The sequence below is a fragment of the Rhinolophus hipposideros genome, assembly GCF_964194185.1.
Source record: "Rhinolophus hipposideros genome assembly, chromosome: 5".
NCBI classification, from domain to species: domain Eukaryota; kingdom Metazoa; phylum Chordata; class Mammalia; order Chiroptera; family Rhinolophidae; genus Rhinolophus; species Rhinolophus hipposideros.
Genome location: NC_138051.1, coordinates 24,044,014 through 24,062,693, shown reverse-complemented (window position 1 = coordinate 24,062,693; position 18,680 = coordinate 24,044,014). Strand labels below are relative to the sequence as shown.

At 45.9% G+C, this 18,680-nt stretch overlaps 1 protein-coding gene across 2 annotated transcripts; it reads left to right on the top strand.

Moving 5' to 3' along the window:
- The first annotated feature begins 6,730 nt into the window (after positions 1-6,730).
- FOXG1 (forkhead box G1) lies at positions 6,731-16,139 on the top strand. 2 transcript variants are annotated; one of them, XM_081047968.1, is made up of 2 exons: positions 6,731-6,879; positions 12,191-16,139. In XM_081047968.1, the coding sequence occupies exon 2, from the start codon at positions 13,765-13,767 to the stop codon at positions 15,220-15,222; it is 1,458 nt and encodes a 485-aa protein (XP_080904094.1). In that variant the 5' UTR covers positions 6,731-6,879; positions 12,191-13,764; the 3' UTR covers positions 15,223-16,139. The 2 variants fall into 2 exon arrangements, with proteins under 2 accessions (XP_080904094.1, XP_080904095.1); XM_081047969.1 differs by lacking the exon at positions 6,731-6,879 and having other exon boundaries at positions 11,901-12,518; positions 13,571-16,139.
- Positions 16,140-18,680: the final 2,541 nt, after the last annotated feature.

The following is an 18,680-nucleotide window of genomic DNA, read 5'->3' as shown; positions in this document are numbered from 1 at the left end:
ATACAAACTACACCCACGCACATGACCAGCTTATTCTCACAGAAAATGAGACAAAGTCTTCTTTACCTCTGTCTACAGTGTTAAATGCCAAGAAAATGCTAAAATCATTATTCTGAAAACTCGTGGGCTACATGTCTCTCCGCCATAGCCAAGACTGAATCTGTGTCCAGATATTCCGTTTAATTTTTGCTATAAAAAGAAGAGCTAGAGTCCATCCAGGAATGGGAATACCATTTTTTTGAACATCAAAGTATTTCGAGCAAAGGTGAAATGACAGAAGGGTTATGTTTAGTATGCTTCCTGATACTAACTACAAGCAATCTCAAATCAACTAAATGTTTGGTTCAGACAAAGGAAATCTCAGAAATTTCTACCTTTCCCAATTTTAAATGCAGTAATACATTTAGTTTTAATGAGAAAAATTAGTGAAATAAAGCACAACCCTCAAAATTATGTTTTAGTCTCTTCACATGGAATTTAAAATATTAGAATGTTCTTACAAATTTTAATTGCCCTGTGTTCAGACTTGAGGTAGTTAAGCATATTTTCCTTTATCTATATTATTAACATAATATAAGCTCAGTAAAATAACCGTTGATATCAAAAGAGTACTGTTTGCCAGACAAACAGTCAAGATTTATTAGAAAAACCAAGATGTCTTTCTGAAAACCTGGGTAAACTGTCCCTCACGTTTGTTGCTGCTATTGAGCATTATGGTCACTAGATGTCGCTGCTGCCGTTTAAATGAGATTTTCTTCCTGCTTCTACCAAAAAAAAAGAGAAAGAAAGAAAAAAAAAGATTCTTGTGGTTTTGGAAATTGTCTATTATTGTTGTTGGGATTTTGGTGAGTTGATGGTATTGTATATATTAATGAGTGCCAATCACTTATTTTTCAGATGAAGAAAGGTGAAGTAACTTTCCTAAGGATCCATAGGAAAAAAGCCAGAGCTGGAAAACTCCTTTCTCATGTTTATACTTTATAGGCTTTTTAAAAGCAAAAGTGTTCCAGATGGAAGCAATGAAGGCAGTCATCTTTTTAATCCAAAACCCACTGAATAATACTTATTACATATTAAGTTAGTTTTATTTTGCTTTCTTCCTGATGGCCTTCTTGGAAACTGGATACATATGAATCATGAGGATGCATGACTTTCCCAGGCCAGACTTTAAAGAGTAAGAGCATCTGACAAAAGGCCATTTGGTTCAAGTGATTCCTTCCTCCAGAGAGTCTCCTCCACGGGGTGGGGTGGGGGGGAGCAGATAGCAAACCCAGGAGAGTCTCCTCTGTAAACTTATTAAAACTAGACAAACATACACAACACACAAACAATCCTCTACAGACAGCATCTCCAACCCAGCTTTCTTGCCAACAGAAAAGAAACCCAGCAGTTTTCTTCACAAGGCTAGAGCTAAGACACAGGCAGAGGAGGCTGTGAGAGGAACCCTGAACTGCTTTCACAGGCTGAGGTGAGGAGAAAGAAAAGGGATGACGGAAGGAAAGATGAAGGCACGTTCACTGACACTGGCAACCAAGTGTCACGGCTGAAGCTTCCAGATATTCCTGCTCCCAAGGGAAAACCAAAAATCCACTCCTTCTTGGGTGGGTTGGCAGGCAGGAGATAGAGAAGGGAGCTCTCAAACACTCACTCAAAGTTGTCAGACCCCTTTTTCAGCCCCCGCCTCAAGAAAAAAAAAGGGGAGGGAGGAACAGACGTGCCCTGAAAAGAAAGGAAAAGGGAGCCAGCACTGAGGCTAGCCTTGGGAAAATCTCCACAGATGAGCATTTTTGTTGCGTTAAGTGGCCCGCATTAGCAGCCTAAACACGTAGTGAAAGGCTAACATCGCCTGTTAATATAATGCGGGAGAGGAATGATAGACCTGGGAGTTGAGAGTGGAAGTGCTAGTTTTACATAAAACAAAACGAAACATTTCTGAGGACTTAAGTTCTTAGGGGGTTAGGTGGGGTGAGTTTGGGGCATGCCTCTCTCCAAAGGTAGGCAGATGGGCATGTGCTGGGACAGCAGTTTTAGGGGCTTGTTTTATACATATAGAAGATGCCAAAAAATGTATACACATTTTAAGAAAGGAAAAAAACATTAAAATTGTAATATTCAATATATACCGATAACAAAAGATGAATGAATACAAGTCACATTTGACTTCTGCAATTACAAGAGGTGCTCAGAGGGGTTACCATCAGCATCCAGACTCTTCTGACAACAGCGAGCTACTGCTGGAGCAACGTTGACCCGCGTTCACGTGTATACATTTTTTTTGGCACCCGAGGTGTGTGTGTGTGTGTGTGTGTGTGTGTGTATTTTGATCATCTTGAAAAATAATTTCTACAGTATGCAAAGAGCTTCTTAGTCCGTGGTTTTGAGGTTGCCTCTGGGAAGAACGACAGGAAAAGTCATCTCCAGAATATCTCCTTTAAACTCCTGCATTGGGACTGAGAACTGACAAATAAGGGGGCTGCGAATCTCAGCACAAAAATGGTCACTTCCACACTCCTTCTTCTGCTTCTTTTCTCTTACACTTAGGGAGAGAAAGAGATAAAGATAGGGACAGAGATGGGGTAGGTGAGAGCAGAAAAGAGAAGAGGAAAGCGGGAGGGGAAAGAGAAATTGAGGAAGGAAAGGAAGAAAGGGAGGGAAGGAGGAAGAGAGGGAAGTGAAAATTGCAGGAATAAAACCCAATTTGAAATCTAACTATTTATCAGGTTAGTTTCCCATCCCCCCCCCACACACACACACCCAAATTCAACTTGCTGGCTCCTTCCTCGATTTTCTAGCAACCTCTCAGCTTGAACAGTGTTCTAGGTACTTTTAAGCAAAACTTTGGACGGGTGGGGCGGGGAGACATGCTGGTGGGCCGGCGCGCGGATGTGGGCCGTCAGCTACTCTGGCATCCACCAGACCCTGAGAGCACCGAATACCCTCGCTACTTCACTTTCCATGACCTCTTCACCCTCGCTTAGCATCTCCTGTCCCCAAAGATTTGTTTGAGAGCGGCCATGCAAGACCGGGGAGTGAGGATGGCTTTTTCTGCGTGAAGCGCCAATGTGATGCACAAGACCAAGATGAGAAAAGCCCACCACTACTCCCTTCGGGCTTAGCCCCCAATCCCCCCCCCCCACACACACACACACACTATGTAAGTTTCTTGGAAACTCAGGCTTCCGTGCAAAGACCTCGGATTTCTCCTGGGTCGGTGTCCAGGGCCGTGACAGGGGTGACCCGTCGAAACACGGCCTCCCCCTTAATGCCTTTACCTCGGTACTTCAAGCAACCCATCTAAGAAAATCAAAAGACCCGTTGGGGTCGACGAATTGAGGACCAAGGGCCAGGATCACAGACCGTCGTGTTGCGGTGGTGAGGGGAGTGGAGTTTGGGTTGGGGAGATGAAGTCTGGAAAAGCCCCCGTCAGCAACTGTTCCCCAGAAGGAGCTGGGCTGTGTTTTCTCTAAGAAAGCCATGAAAAGCACTGGCATGCGGTGGTGCCGGCCTCAGCCGTTGCTTTATAGACCCGAATGCAGGCTGCTCTAGGCAAATTGTAGAGGAAAGTGGATTATCTCTCCAGACCCAAATATCCCCTGACCTGCTCCCCCAACGCGCTCGGGTGCTTTGCGGAGAGCACGGCGTTGCCAGAGACTCAGCGCTTCTGTCAACTGCACAGAGCAATTACTAAGAAAATATTGTGACGCTGTTGTAGGGCGGATGGGGACGTGAGGGGGTGGAGGAGGAGGGAGTTAGTTTGGAGAGCAATTTGCAAAGGAATATTAACTTTGATTCCGGAGGTCACCGCCGGAAACCGTGTCGGCGTTGGGTGAGCTGCAGAGCTCTTCCTCTAGGTGGCGGACGTCGGTTCCAACAAACGTCAGGCGGGTGCTGACTGCAAACACAGGATTAAGCTTCTTGCTGGTTAAAAATAATAATAGCAATAATATAGAGGTGTGGGGCTGTTTTTTTTTCCTCTTTTGGATATTTATTTATTGCAGGGAAAAGTCATTGATTTTCCTAAGCAAAACTGTGTTTCTCCTTCACTTGGTGGAAAATAAAAACTGTTTGAATAAATAAGTTATTTCTGAACATTTTGTTGTCAGAGTGTTAAATGTTCCCGTCATTTTTATTCAAACACTAACATGATTACAGCCAATTATATATTCAACAGTGTTCTTTATTTTAGAGTAATTGTACTTGTCACTAATAAAACAGAAGCATAATGGATCGCTACTGTGCTGGATTTTGAAGCAATTTTCTGTAATTTGATTGAATTATACATCTTATCTGCTACTTTTTTATTTTTATATTTGGGGATCCTATTTTCTTGAAAATTGCAGCTCTGTGCTTGTTTTGTTGTTTCTCCAGTAACGTACACTTCGGTAACAGTGATAAATAGAAAGATTCCCTTAGAAATGTCGAAAATCAGCTGTTTCTTTCCCCACCCCACCCCTGCACTTAAATGCGGGGAAGCCCTGAACTCTGCGCTGCCGGGCAGTCCGAGCCACTGGGTGCGCTTACCGAAGAAGTCCAACGCCAAGACAAACTCTCCCTTCACCCCAAAGGCAGCCGCCTCCCTGCCTCGAGTCTTTAGGGTTTTGTCGCTTTCCTGTAATGATACTGTTGGGTGTCTGGGGCTTCAAACATGCCAAGACAAGCCGACCATGGGTTCAGTTCATGTGCAATATATATCAAGGGAAAGAGTATACACAGAGCAGCCAAAAGATAAACTGTATATATTACTCCAATTACACAACCCCCAAACGTCCTACCTACCCACCCACCCGCCGCAATTACAACAATTATCTGTCTACTCGCCTATTCTTTTCGGTTTCGGATATACATAGAAAACTGGGATCAATAGTTTCTCCCTTTTTTAAAAAGACAATTTCAACCAAAATATACCGGAAGAAAAGTCTCACATATCTATCCAGTGTGCACATTTCTGAGCAAATTAAGAAATAATCTTGACAGCAGACAGACAGGTCGTAGGATTATAATGGGCCATCTCGGCAACTGAAAGAGCGAGATTGTGCAATTCTTTTCCTAACGAATCCCTCCAGTTCCTAGGACACGATTCAAACTCCCCGCTAGGAGCTGCAGCTGCGAGATGGAGCCAAAGGCTCTGACAAGTGGCTTGTGTATGACCCAATATTTATCAATAACAACAACAACAACAAAATCAAGTGAAACCAAGGCTCGGGATTTTGAACTGTTTCTAAAGCCCTGGCGTGGATACGCACGTGGGCAGAGAAAAAGTCGCTGGAGATGAGTTGGCTCCGTTTGTCCGCCCTGGGGAGCAATCCTGGGGCAAAATCCAGTTCTAATTGATCGCAACCAGCCACACTATTAGCTAAAAATGTTCGAGGGACAAAGAATGAAGAGTGTGTGCTTAACATACTGTAAGCAATTTTTCAAGTAAATCCGGGCGTCTAATCAATAGCAGATATCTCTCTATATCTCTATATCTAGATAGAGATCGAGACATATATATGCAAAGAGAATTACTTCTATTTGATGAGGACAATGTTTCATGTGAGATTCCAGATTTCTTTAAAACCTAGTGTCTCACCCCCCCCCCCCCCGATTGTTTTGTAGTCGGGACTTAGAACTTCTTCCAGGAAAACTTGCGGGCCCCTATTAGTGTGTTCCCAGCTGGAGAGAAGATAGTTCAATTAGGGGCTGTTCTCTCGTCTTCTGGGGTGTTTACTCTCAGGCCAAAGGGTAGGCTGCCTGGGCAGCGATCCGAGCGCGGCATCTGTCCCCGCGGGCGGCCGCGGAGGCGTGAGTGGGGACAGCTCCGGAACTAGTCCGGCGCCCCTCAGCTCCAAGACAGCGCGCAGCCGCCGCCTGCCATCCTCCCAGGCCGCTCTCCAAAGAAGCCCGGCTTTTTCAGCGTTTCCATTTCCTCCTGGCCTCTGCTATCTTATCTAACAAGTTCACGCTCCAGAAGAAAAGAAAAGGGTGAGAATAAAAGGGAACCTCTTCATCGTAGTGATTCATAGTTCACAAGCACGGGAGCCAAACTTGCTTTCTTCTTGAACGTTACTTTCTCTCCTGCGTGCCTTAGCACAAACCCAAAAGGAAGATACTAAAATTGGTAGACAAGAATCTGTTTAGGGATTTTTTTTTAAATAAAAATAGAAAATAAAAAAACAAAAGTGACACCCCACTACCTTTGTTGTAGATTCTGAAATGGTTTTTTGTTTTTGTTTTTTTTTCTTCACATCATAACGGTAACTTGTTCCTGACGCCATTCTGCATCTAGCTTATCCTGGCCGCTCTTCTCCCTGCATGTGGCTCCTTCCAAACGGCAGCAGAGAAATAGGGGTATAACTGCTCTCCCCCCTGAGTTCAGTGCCCCTTATATGTAATTGAATATTCGAATTAACTTCACCTGCCTTCACCCCAGTCTATTAACTCTGAGCTGTGCTTGTACAAATAAGCTAAAAACCTTTAACTGGGCTCTATTTTTTTTCCGCGTTCACTGTGGCAAATGACCTCTTAGCCCAAAAATATTGATCTGTGTGCATGCTTCCGGTGTGATGTGCAAACACGAGACTTCTTGGCTGAAAAGGTAACTTTAAGGGGGGAAAATCCGGAAATGAAACCTAAAAGCAAGTCCTCTAGCTTGATTGCGCTCGGCAGGCGCGGGGGACAAAGGAGCGCGGGGCAAGCGCGCGGGTGTGCGCCAGGAGGAGCCGGGACTCGGCGACGCTCCTCGCCGGGGACCGTCGCGGTTACAGTCTCGAGGGGTGAGCGGTGGGGAGGGAGATCGGACCTTTCGGCAAATGCTGCTCCCACAGATTTTCTACAGCTTCGATTTGGAGGGGGAGGGGGAAGACCTCCAGGAACAGCATTTCAAGACCGTGGAGGCAGGTGAGTGTGAGACAGGCACAAAGTATAAGCTGGCTCATTGGTTTGTGCACCTGGGTTTTTAGAAAGGAAGCAAATGTATTTGATTAGTAAATAGTTTACATTTTCTCATATGACTTTCCTCATGTGAAGGGGGACGTGTGTGCCTCCTGGCCTGCTCACCCCATGCAGCTTTCTCTCTTCTCATCCCTTCACAGACCCTCGGTGAGCGCGAGTATTTTCTAAAACATACTCATCAATCTCCTATAGGGACCTCGGGCTGTTCAGTGCTCTTCCTATACTTTTAACTATTGAGAAGGTGGCTGGTTCAGAGCCGACTACCTAATAATCGGGACTGAGTCACACCGTTCCATCTTTCCTCAGGACAGGACTTTGGGGGACCTTTTGGAGGCGTGCTTAAAAACAAGGGAAACTCGATGCCCCCACGTTATCCGAAGAGTGCTGTAACACTTTCCAAAGTAGATTATTCAGGCTCCTACGGGAAATGAAATTGAAGCTCCAACTAATTAGGGAGAACAGTGATGGGAGAGCTAGGAGCTCCAACTCTTAGTTAGGAGCTCAGCATTTTAGGGCCTGTAAGCATTTCTTTCAACTTGATACATGTTTATGAAGTCTTGTTTTTCTCTCTCTCTCTCTCTTTTGGTGTGTCACTGATGGAAAAGCCAAGGTACGCCCGTCGTCTTGTGTGCTGACTTTTGCCAAGTCTCACTTCCTCCCTTTTCAGATAGACTCTACGATTAAATTAAAGCCTAAGGATCTGAGCCCTCGCACCCCTCATTCACCTTTACCATCACCCCTCCGACTCTGTCTTGCTCTTTAGCATACCTGACCCTTTGAAGGATGGGCTTCTCCATTTCCTTGGGCAACTAGAGGGAAAAAACAAATTGGCCTGTAAGTCGTGTGCTTGCCAAAACGGTGTGGGACCATTTCTCCCAATTGGATGGGGTCAAGAAATGGAACTGGCCTACCCTCTTACTGTCAGGGACTCAACTCTTTCCTCAAATTGTCCACCCTCGAAGGTTCTGAGCGCACTCGCAAATAACGGAAAACAAAAGGATAGTGGGCATTTTATAGTTACAAGAGAGATGTGCAGAGTATTAGACTGACAGGTTGTTCGGAGAGACTTTTTAAAGGTCGTTCGGCTGTGGGGTAGTAATATTTCATCGTGGATCTCTCCGCACCCGGCTCTCCGGAGAGTAATATTGGGAAGAAGCTTCTCTCGAGTGTATTTTGTTTGTATTGTGTTGCGGGTCTCAGGATGGTTCCTTTGGATGAGTATGTACTTGTCTTCAGAGAGTTTGGAACCCCTGGTAGCGTCACAGAAACCTACCTGGGGAGTCCCAGGGGTCTTTATCAAGGCCGGCTTCTTTCTTTTCTTCCTTCCTTCCTTCCTTCCTTCCTTTCTTCCTTCCTTCTTTCTTTTTTGTACCTTGGACTTTCTCGCTTCCCAAGTGGTTCCCTAGCTTATACAAGTTAAACATTTCGACTCTCAAATACGAGGCTCTCCCATAGATTTTTTTCCTTGAGGTTGGTTCTCAAGCGAAATTGCCGTTGCCACAATGTTATGATGGAAGGATGCTGAAATGACAGGCCTAGTAGATGCTTGTCTTAATCATCGCCTTCTTAATTTAGTTTTAGTGCGGTGTGTGTGTGTGTGTGTGTGTGTGTGTGTGGTGTATGCGCGCGCATACACACACACACACACACACATATGTGCGCGCCCTCGGGGATACCGAGGGTGCGCGCACGCAGAGAGCAGCCGCTTGACAACCTGCAGCTCCCTAATGAGTGACGAGGCAGGGCTGCAGCAGAAAAGTAACACTTCCCTGGTGTGAAGACCTCTTACTGAGAAGTTTAGTTCACTACTGTTCTTGCAAACCTAATCATATAACCTGTAACCAAAACTCACAGAACAAGAATACAACACGTTAAAGAGTAACTTAGAGTAACACTAAATGCTAGCACCATTACCTGCTGTTAGGAAGGGATTCTAGGCGAGTTAGCTCAAGCGAGGGCGGTCCTCGCTAGTTACAGGATCTCTGGAAATAACCTGGATGCCTCTACATGAGTTCCACTGGCTCCCAAACGTCACGAGGTCAGGCACTCCCTGTGCATCTGCAGGAAAAGAGCTTTGGCCAGAGCTTGGAGCCCGGTGCAGCTTTAAGGATAACCTGTCCAGGAAGCCTACTGCAGGGTGGATTTTAGGTAGAAAGGGCCCGCCCTCCTTGAACCAACAGGTAATAAGGGGAAAAGAAGGGAAATAGGCTCTAAAGAAGGCTTAATGTAACACGGCCAAATGGAAAAAGTAAGTGTGCTGCTCTGATGCAATAGGCTGTGGAGCCTTAGTTGTTGATTGCAACGAAAAACGGAATAATCTAATTCATTTCCCAGCAATTCTTCCGTTGGAACTGCTCACTTTTTACAAGGCCTGTCCTTTTTGGGGTTGAGGGGAGGGATGGCAGACAGAGGTGGAAAGAAGTTCACCACTATATATACCAGAAAATTACATTTGCTCTGACTTATGATTTGATTCCTTAACAGTGTACATTTATAGGTGTGTGTGTGTGTGTTTGTGTGTGTGTGTGTGTGTGTGTGTGTGTGTGTGAGAGAGAGAGAGAGAGAGAGAGAGAGAGAGAGAGAGAGAGAGAGAGAGAGAGAGAGAGATACTAAGCTGCTGATGAGAAAATATTGGAATGCTACAGAATGCATTTCAGATATGAGACTACTGGATGCCCTCTGTCTTCTGAAGGTAATCACTGAGATTGAGTGAGGTGGAAATACAGAGTTAGGGCTTCATGTGTTTAGGAAAGAGGCCCAAAGTGGACGTGGGCAGTCCTTCAAATCCAATTTGTACCCAAATTGGCCGGTAGGATATACAAAGCTCCATCCAAGGACTTTCAACTTGCACAATACTCTGTCCAAGAACCCCCTCCCCCTCCATTTCATCTAGTAGCAGTTCCAAAAAGAAGCTATTGCTGAGACAAATGTGGGCTGCTGAGTAAACAGTGCATGTTTTGTTGAACAAGCCTACCCCCACACCTATATACAGCACTCTATCTCACCACAAAGTCCAATTAAAATTAACAGGAATTCAAACTCACTTCCCCCCAAAGTGCAAATGACCTTTTTCATTAGGGAGACTAGATCTGTAATATGATTATATTAAACTATAATCTACTTATTTCTACACAAATATCCTATTTTGAGAGACTTGCATTTATGCAATCCTTAAAATAATATAACACATTCTTAATTTGCATGCAAAACATTTTCCAGTCAATATAAGCTCTTGGCACATAAAAGCAGATCATTACAGCTCTCATTAGCAGACCTTAGTTTTTGCTATTTGAAAGTAAACAGAAGAAAAACTTACTTTCACCTGCTAACATTTTATGCAGGATTACAAAACAATGCACACTCATCTTTGACCTAAGAAACACCTTAAAACATTAAAAATTCATCAGTCAGTACTGGTGTTGTGTTCAAGGAACGCTCCTCCAGTTTGCTGCTGAGCTTGGATTTGAATAAAATGCCCAATGTTAACAAACAATACCCACGTTTGGCACTTTGTGTATTAAATTGATCAAACAGATTTTAGGAGGCACAATGCACAATTTGTACAGACCTGATTGAGTTAATATAATATCAGCAAATTTTACATCGAAATGATTCTGTTTCTTTTCTTTGTGTTTAAAACCAGCACAGATTACAAATTTTAATGATCTGAAAATGTTTGGTATACAAAATCATGCTTATTTCAGTATTAGCAAAAACACAAGAAATTTTTCAACACAAACACCCAGCTGTGTCTATTTTAAAAGCAGTTCAATGACAGCTTGCACTTATGAGCATGCAATCAGCTAATTTCGCTTTTTTTTCTTCTGTGTTAATCAACACTTTCCTTCCTGCATATCAGAGTACAAATAGTATAGTTACTCCACATCAGTAAATGTTTACGTAACCTGTCCTTTCCCAAGAATCCGGTTACACCGAATCATTTCACGCTAGACCGACTACGAAAACGTACCGGGCCGTCCACCTCAGAGGGAGCCCTTGTGTGCCATTATAAGTGGCGATGAGAAGGGGGGTTGTGGGGGGCAGAAATGGGGAGGAGTAGGTGGAGGAACAGAGTGAGGGAGAGGAACAGAGGGAGGAGAAGGGGTGGGGGTGAGGGGTAGGTAGAAGGAAGAGGGGAGGAGGGAGCAAAGCGAGTTGAGGAAAAGTAGGAATAACAGGCTTGAGGAGGGGAGAAGAGTGGGAGGAGGAAAAGTGAGCAGGAAGAGGAAGGCCCACAGATCTTTCCAGCCTCGTCCGAAAAGCCCATTAGCTCACCCTGCTCTGTAAGAAATCCGGAGCTTAGAAGTCTATGTTGGGGGCCATGTCACGACCAACGTTGGCAGCTGAAACCCTTGAATTTTCCCACGTGTAAATATAGTTCGTTTTAAAGTAAGAAAATATGTAGAAATAGGGGGAAAATACACACAGTAGAAGGATAGTTGAGGTTAGGCCAATGTTCAAAGCTCCTTTAGGGCATTCCTAATAGAATAATTTAAAAATCACTAGCTATGTGTAGTCTGTTTTTCTCTTCAGAGTTTATTCTCCCTCAGAATTTCAAGGTAGGGGTAGGGACTCCGTATTCACCCGAGGATTCGTCAATTGCGTTCTTTCTATTAGAATTGAAATTTAAGATCACATAAAGGCACCAGTTTTTCTTCCTTCGTTTCCTTAAATACCAAGTCTGCCAGATCATTTAACTGAGCATTTATCAAAGTGAAGAATTTTTTTTACATTTTGTGATGAATTACCTTACAGAGGAGGAAAAGGGTGTTTTTCATTTATGCTTCTCCTCCACCTCCCTCTTCTCTCGGGGTACATCCTCCGTAAAATGTGGTATGTTTCGTGCCCATGTGGGATGAAACAGCCTTTGATCAGTGTGCTCCGCACCAAATTCCAATCCCTGGGAAATGCTGGGCCTTAGCCCTGCCCCTGGCCACGGGATCCTTTTAAAGCCCCCGAATCACAATCTCCCCACTCACTTCAGCTCTCATCCGCACCTTCCCAGTCCTAAGCCCAAGAAGCTGCGATAGGGGGACCCACGTTCCCAACGCTCCAAGGTCTCACGTCCCCGCATTCAGGGTGGGAGAGGGCCGGCTTCAGGATGCGGTGATTTCAGCATTAAGGCCCGCACACGTTCAAAACATTTCGGAAACGGAAAGAGAATAGAAAAGCTTTAAAAAAAAAAAACCCGGAAAGAAATAGACGCCCACCCTTATTTCCCCTCCAATGTCAACAAGCAAAATGAAAACATTTCCAGGGTGACCGCTTGCGGCTACTCGCTTCCAATTCGGATTAGAAACCGCGACGCTGGACCGGCGAGGAGAAAAACGACCACGCGTGAGCGACGGTCTGGAGCAGGAGAGAAGGGGAAGGAAGAGACACACATATACAGCATGTGTTACCTGGTTTATTTCGAGATTGTTTGGTACTGTTTTCTCTCTGTGCACCCCTCATTTCGGAAGGCCATCGTAGGCGCCCACCACTAAGCCGCCCCCGCCCGCCGCCGCAGCGCCGCGAGCCCCGGGCCCGGCTTCCCGGCGGCGCCCGAGCCCCGAGCTCGCCGCCGCCCAGGCCACAGGAACCGAGTAAGTAACCCCTGTTTGGCCCCGCGCTCGCCACCCACTTCCTCCTCCTCACCCCGTCCTTTCCATCCTCTCCCAGGCCCTCCTCCCCCAAGGTAGAGGGCACCCCTCCCCGCGCCGGGGGTGGGCCTTCCCGCCTGATCCGGCCGGAGCGTCGCTGCAAGTACCTACGAAGGGCACCGTTTTCCTACGGGCCCCGAGAGGCCGGACCCGGCCTGCAGGGCCGACTCGGCAAAGTAGTGCCTCGCCTCTTCCTCCATTTCCTGCCCTCTCCTCGCACTCCCACTGTCCTCTCCTCCACCGCCGCCGCCGCCCCCGCTTAAAAAAAATAAAATTGGTTACAAACTTTAATCAATAAGGACAAGGACTGACGCTCAAACGAAAATGACCCGATACAGGCAGAGGGGAGGCTGAAATGCGAGATATTTGCCCTAAGAGGGGGATTTCGGTTGAGAAGCCCCGGGGGGTGGAGGGGGTGCAGCGAAGGGCCGCCGCGCAGTGTGCTCCCGCCGGCGTATCCCTGCGCGGCTCCGCGAGGCCGCGAGGCCGAGACCCGCGGAGAGGGGGAGGCGAGCACCCGAGGGGGCGGGAGCCGGCGGGCGGGGTGGGGGTGGGTGGGCCCGGCCCCGCCGATTGGTCGACGGCACGAGAGACGCTCCCGCACGCCGCCGGCTCTGATTGGCCCAGCGGTAGGAAAGGTTAAACCAAAAATTTTTTTACAGCCCTAGTGTGCGCCTGTAGCTCGGAAAATTAATTGTGGCTATAGCCGCCTCGATCGCTGTCTCCCCAGCCTCGCCGCGGCCGCTCCGGGACGCGCCCGCCCGCCGCCCGGCTCTCCCCCCCTTTGGGCTGCTGCTGCTGCTGCTGTGACTGCTGCTGCGAGAGGAGGAGGAGGAGGAGGAAGCAGCAGGGGGGGGGAGCGGGGGGTGGGGGGGAGACCGAGAAGTAGAGTTGGGAGCGAGGGAGCTTCACCCCCGGGGCGGTGGTTGTTTCTTTTTTCTCTTTCTTTCTTTTTTTCTTTTCCTTTTTTTTTTTTTTCCTTTCTAATTCCTGAGGGGTGGTTGCTGCTTTTGCTACATGACTTGCCAGCGCCGGAGCCTGCGGTCCAACTGCGCTTCTGCCGGAGCGCTCAGTGCCGCTGCCGCCGCCCGCGCCGCCCGCGCCCCGCTCGGCACCCACCGGTCGCCGCCGCCCGCCGCGCTGCTGCCCAGCTCCCGCGCCGCCGCCGCTTCCCCTCGACGACTGGGTGATGCTGGACATGGGAGATAGGAAAGAGGTGAAAATGATCCCCAAGTCCTCGTTCAGCATTAACAGCCTGGTGCCAGAGGCGGTCCAGAACGACAACCACCACGCGAGTCACGGCCACCACAACAGCCATCACCCCCAGCACCACCACCATCACCACCACCACCATCACCACCCACCGCCGCCCGCCCCGCAACCGCCGCCTCCGCCGCAGCAGCAGCCGCCGCCGCCCCAGGCTCCGCAGCCCCCCCAGGCTCGGGGCGCCCCGGCCGCCGACGACGACAAGGGCCCTCAGCAGCTGCTGCTCCCGCCGCCGCCGCCTCCGCCGCCACCGGCCGCCGCCCTGGACGGGGCCAAAGCGGACGGGCTGGGCGGCAAGGGCGAGCCGGGCGGCGGGGCGGGGGAGCTGGCGCCCGTCGGGCCGGACGAGAAGGAGAAGGGCGCCGGGGGGGAGGAGAAGAAGGGGGCGGGCGAGGGCGGCAAGGACGGGGAGGGGGGCAAGGAGGGCGAGAAGAAGAACGGCAAGTACGAGAAACCGCCGTTCAGCTACAACGCGCTCATCATGATGGCCATCCGGCAGAGCCCCGAGAAGCGGCTCACGCTCAACGGCATCTACGAGTTCATCATGAAGAACTTCCCCTACTACCGCGAGAACAAGCAGGGCTGGCAGAACTCCATCCGCCACAACCTGTCCCTCAACAAGTGCTTCGTGAAGGTGCCGCGCCACTACGACGACCCGGGCAAGGGCAACTACTGGATGCTGGACCCGTCGAGCGACGACGTGTTCATCGGCGGCACGACGGGCAAACTGCGGCGCCGCTCCACCACGTCGCGGGCCAAGCTGGCCTTCAAGCGCGGGGCGCGCCTCACCTCCACCGGCCTCACCTTCATGGACCGCGCCGGCTCCCTCTACTGGCCCATGTCGCCCTTCCTGTCCCTGCACCACCCCCGCGCCAGCAGCACTTTGAGTTACAACGGCACCACGTCGGCCTACCCCAGCCACCCCATGCCCTACAGCTCCGTGTTGACTCAGAACTCGCTGGGCAACAACCACTCCTTCTCCACGGCCAACGGCCTGAGCGTGGACCGGCTGGTCAACGGGGAGATCCCATACGCCACGCACCACCTCACGGCCGCCGCGCTCGCCGCCTCCGTGCCCTGCGGCCTGTCGGTGCCCTGCTCCGGGACCTACTCCCTCAACCCCTGCTCGGTCAACCTGCTTGCGGGACAGACCAGTTACTTTTTCCCCCACGTCCCGCACCCGTCAATGACTTCGCAGAGCAGCACGTCCATGAGCGCCCGGGCCGCGTCCTCCTCCACGTCGCCGCAGGCCCCCTCGACCCTGCCCTGTGAGTCTTTAAGACCCTCTTTGCCAAGTTTCACGACGGGACTGTCGGGGGGACTGTCTGATTATTTCACACATCAAAATCAGGGGTCTTCTTCCAACCCTTTAATACATTAACATCCCTGGGACCAGACTGTAAGTGAACGTTTTACACACATTTGCATTGTAAATGATAATTAAAAAATAAGTCCAGGTATTTTTTATTAAGCCCCCCCCCCATTTCTGTACGTTTGTTCAGTCTTTAGGGTTGTTTATTATTCTAACAAGGTGTGGAGTGTCAGCGAGGTGCAATGTGGGGAGAATACATTGTAGAATATAAGGTTTGGAAGTCAAAATTATAGTAGAATGTGTATCTAAATAGTGACTGCTTTGCCATTTCATTCAAACCTGACAAGTCTATCTCTAAAAGCCGCCAGATTTCCATGTGTGCAGTATTATAAGTTATCATGGATCAATATGGTGGACGCAGACCTTGAGAACAACCTAAATTATGGGGAGAGTTTTTAAATGTTAAACTGTAATTTGTATTTAAGAAGCATTCCTAGTAAAGGTGCCCAAGAAATTATTTTGGCCATTTATTGTTTTGTCCTTTACTTTCAAAAACTTTTTTTTTCTTTTGTTTACTTTTAGACCAAAGATTGGGTTTTAGAAAATGCACTCGGTATACTAAGTATTAAAAAACAAACAGAAAAAGGAAAGTTGTTTCAGTTGGCAGCACTGCCCGTTCAAATGAATTGGAAGGGGACAAAATTAATGATTGCCTTCAGTTTGTGTTGTGTATATTTTGATGTATGTGGTCACTAACAGGTCACTTTTATTTTTTCTAAATGTAGTGAAATGTTAATACCTATTGTACTTATAGGTAAACCTTGCAAATATGTAACCTGTGTTGCGCAAATGCCGCATAAATTTGAGTGATTGTTAATGTTGTCTTAAAATTTCTTGATTGTGATACTGTGGTCATATGCCCGTGTTTGTCACTTACAAAAATGTTTACTATGAACACACAGAAATAAAAAAATAGGCTAAATTCATATATATCTTGATACTTTTGTCTCTTTTTATTAAGTAGAGCTGATTTTTAAAAGATCATTAAAGTTCTAGGGAATCCAAAGGCTTTTTTCAGCCCACTAAAATTTAGACTGCTCCTTTCATTTTAATTGATACTTTAAAAATGAAAATAGTATTTTTTCCATTGTGAATCAAATTTTATAAGGAGCGGGCTATTTAATAAACACTAGCTTTAAACAAAGTATAGGCTTTTCAACTGATATCTTTAAGTTTCTGTAGATATACAGCATAAAGAGATAATTTTATGTGCATAGCTATTTACCTTGTGTTTATTTTCAAATCAGTTAATAGAATGCTTACTTTTTATATATTTTGTTTCAGGTATCTTGTTTATAGCACTTGGAAAATTATAAATAAATATATGTATATGGTTAGATAGAAGTGAATATAATACACACATATGTAATATATATAGACACACAGAGCCCTTCAGTTCAGGTACAATTTGCGCTATGAATGCTGCAAATATTTTTGTTTAAATATTTGTATTTATACTTTCTAAGTCAGCATTTATTTTTGTGGCTGTTTATCCACAATGAAAGAGTTCTAATAAAGATGTGCTGAAGTTGCAATATAGATTTTGCTGAAGTGATCACCTGTTGTAATGAATTGCAGATCAATGTTTATATTTTATTTTTTAATTATAACAATTTAAAATTCTAGATGTTCAGAAGTAAAATGCCTCTCTCTCATTTTCTTTCATTTTTACAATATAGAGGTATTTGATTCCCTACTAAATGTCTGTATAACCTAGAGATTTGTTCCTTTTGCTTACAGTCATAATTTTAACTTGCAGTATACATATGCATTCATATATGCATATATATATGCATACATATATAAATCTGAAACAAAATGAAAACAATTTGAATTGTTTCAGCAGCCCAATTGCTATGACTCCAGAAAATAATTAGAAAACCTAAGTAAAAGGTTTAGTAACTAATTGGATCCTGTGGTGAGTCCGTGGAGGACAAGTTGTTCATTTGTTACAATTGTATAGTCTGAAATGTGTTCTGCAGTAATGCAATAAGCTGGCTACTTCTTACAAAGGGCCCAATGAAAAATAATCTGTCCCCAAGATGTTATCGCAAACACTTAGAGAGTTGCTCAGGGGAAAAAAAAAAAAAAAGCCTAGGAGAGAAGCAAGGTGACTCAAATAGATTTGAAATAGAAATAGAGAATAGTTAATATTGGGACATGGGGGTGGGTGGGTTGTGAAGGGAAGATAAAGGAAGAGAGTGAGGGAGAGGGAGAGGAGAGAGAAATCGGATCTTTTAAAAAAAAAATCCCCCAATACCAAAGAAAGAGAGAGAGATAGAGACAGAGAGAGAGAGAGAGAGAGAGAGAGAGAGAGAGAGAGAGAGAGAGAGAGAGAGAGAGAGAGAGAGATCTAAGAAAGACAGAAAGATATAAGGGTCAGGAAAATTAAAAGACCTGGAACCAAATATACACAAATATGGAATAGACCAAAATAGACTTAAGATAACTAGCTTAATTATCTCCTTTAAACAGACTGGGCTTCATTTTATTTTCTTCCTATGAGAGCAGTTTCACAAAAGGTCCAAGTTCCTGGAAATTTAAGTTTTTCAGAATGAAGCATGAAAGAAAATTCCACAAATAAATTGGTTTGGAAGCCAAATTTATGGTTGATATATTGAAAATAGTGATAGAGTCCAAATGAATGAGATTAGGCAAAGGAGATCCCCACTACACATTTGTGAACCAAAATAGCTCAAAGAAAAGCATGTGTTTAGACTGAAAAAGGTGATGATGTATTGTTTGCTTTTGCCATGGATTTTATTTGTGGAATGAGAATGTACTGGCACAGAAAAAATAGTCTTTTGCCTATCAAAAGTTGAAAGTTGAACTCCTATATTGAGGTAAAGGGAGATAGATATAGAAGAAAAATTTCCCCCTTGAATATTTTTTTCTGGACGTATAAAATAGCTATGTTTGTGATAAGTGTTTATTTGCCTGGTTGAGAAGTAGAATTTCAATGGCAAATGTCAAACTTTGAGGACAAGAGTAAAATTTACTTCTTTGGATTCATAGGAACTAAGGACTGGATTGGAAATACTACTTGGATACATGTCCAAATTACATATATAATGGATGTGATTAGAAGTAAGAATTGCTTGTTTAATAAGCATACTGGATACAAGGGGGTGGGGGGGGGAGAGAGAGAGAGAGAGAGAGAGAGAGAGAGAGAGAGGGAGAGAAAGAGAGAGAACTTTGTGAGGGCCTCCAGCAGCCCAATATGAATATTTCATTTATCTCAATCTGTCCTACCATCCCTTAAATTATCTTCTTCAAAAACACACAACAGTCTAGCATGGCATTTAATAAGATTTTTTTTGCAACAAATTGGTTGTAATGTTGTGTTGATATTTGTTGTCATCAACCTTTGCCAGTTAAAGTTAGCTCATGCCAGAAAAACACTTCAAAACTTTGAAGCTTTTTTCTTTCATACTTATAACTGTTTTTAATGAGCTTAAGTTTGCTCT

What these genes read in the sequence shown, in the direction of transcription:
- FOXG1 (XM_081047968.1), top strand. Translation starts at nt 13,765, where the DNA reads ATGCTGGACATGGGAGATAGGAAAGAGGTGAAAATGATCCCCAAGTCC.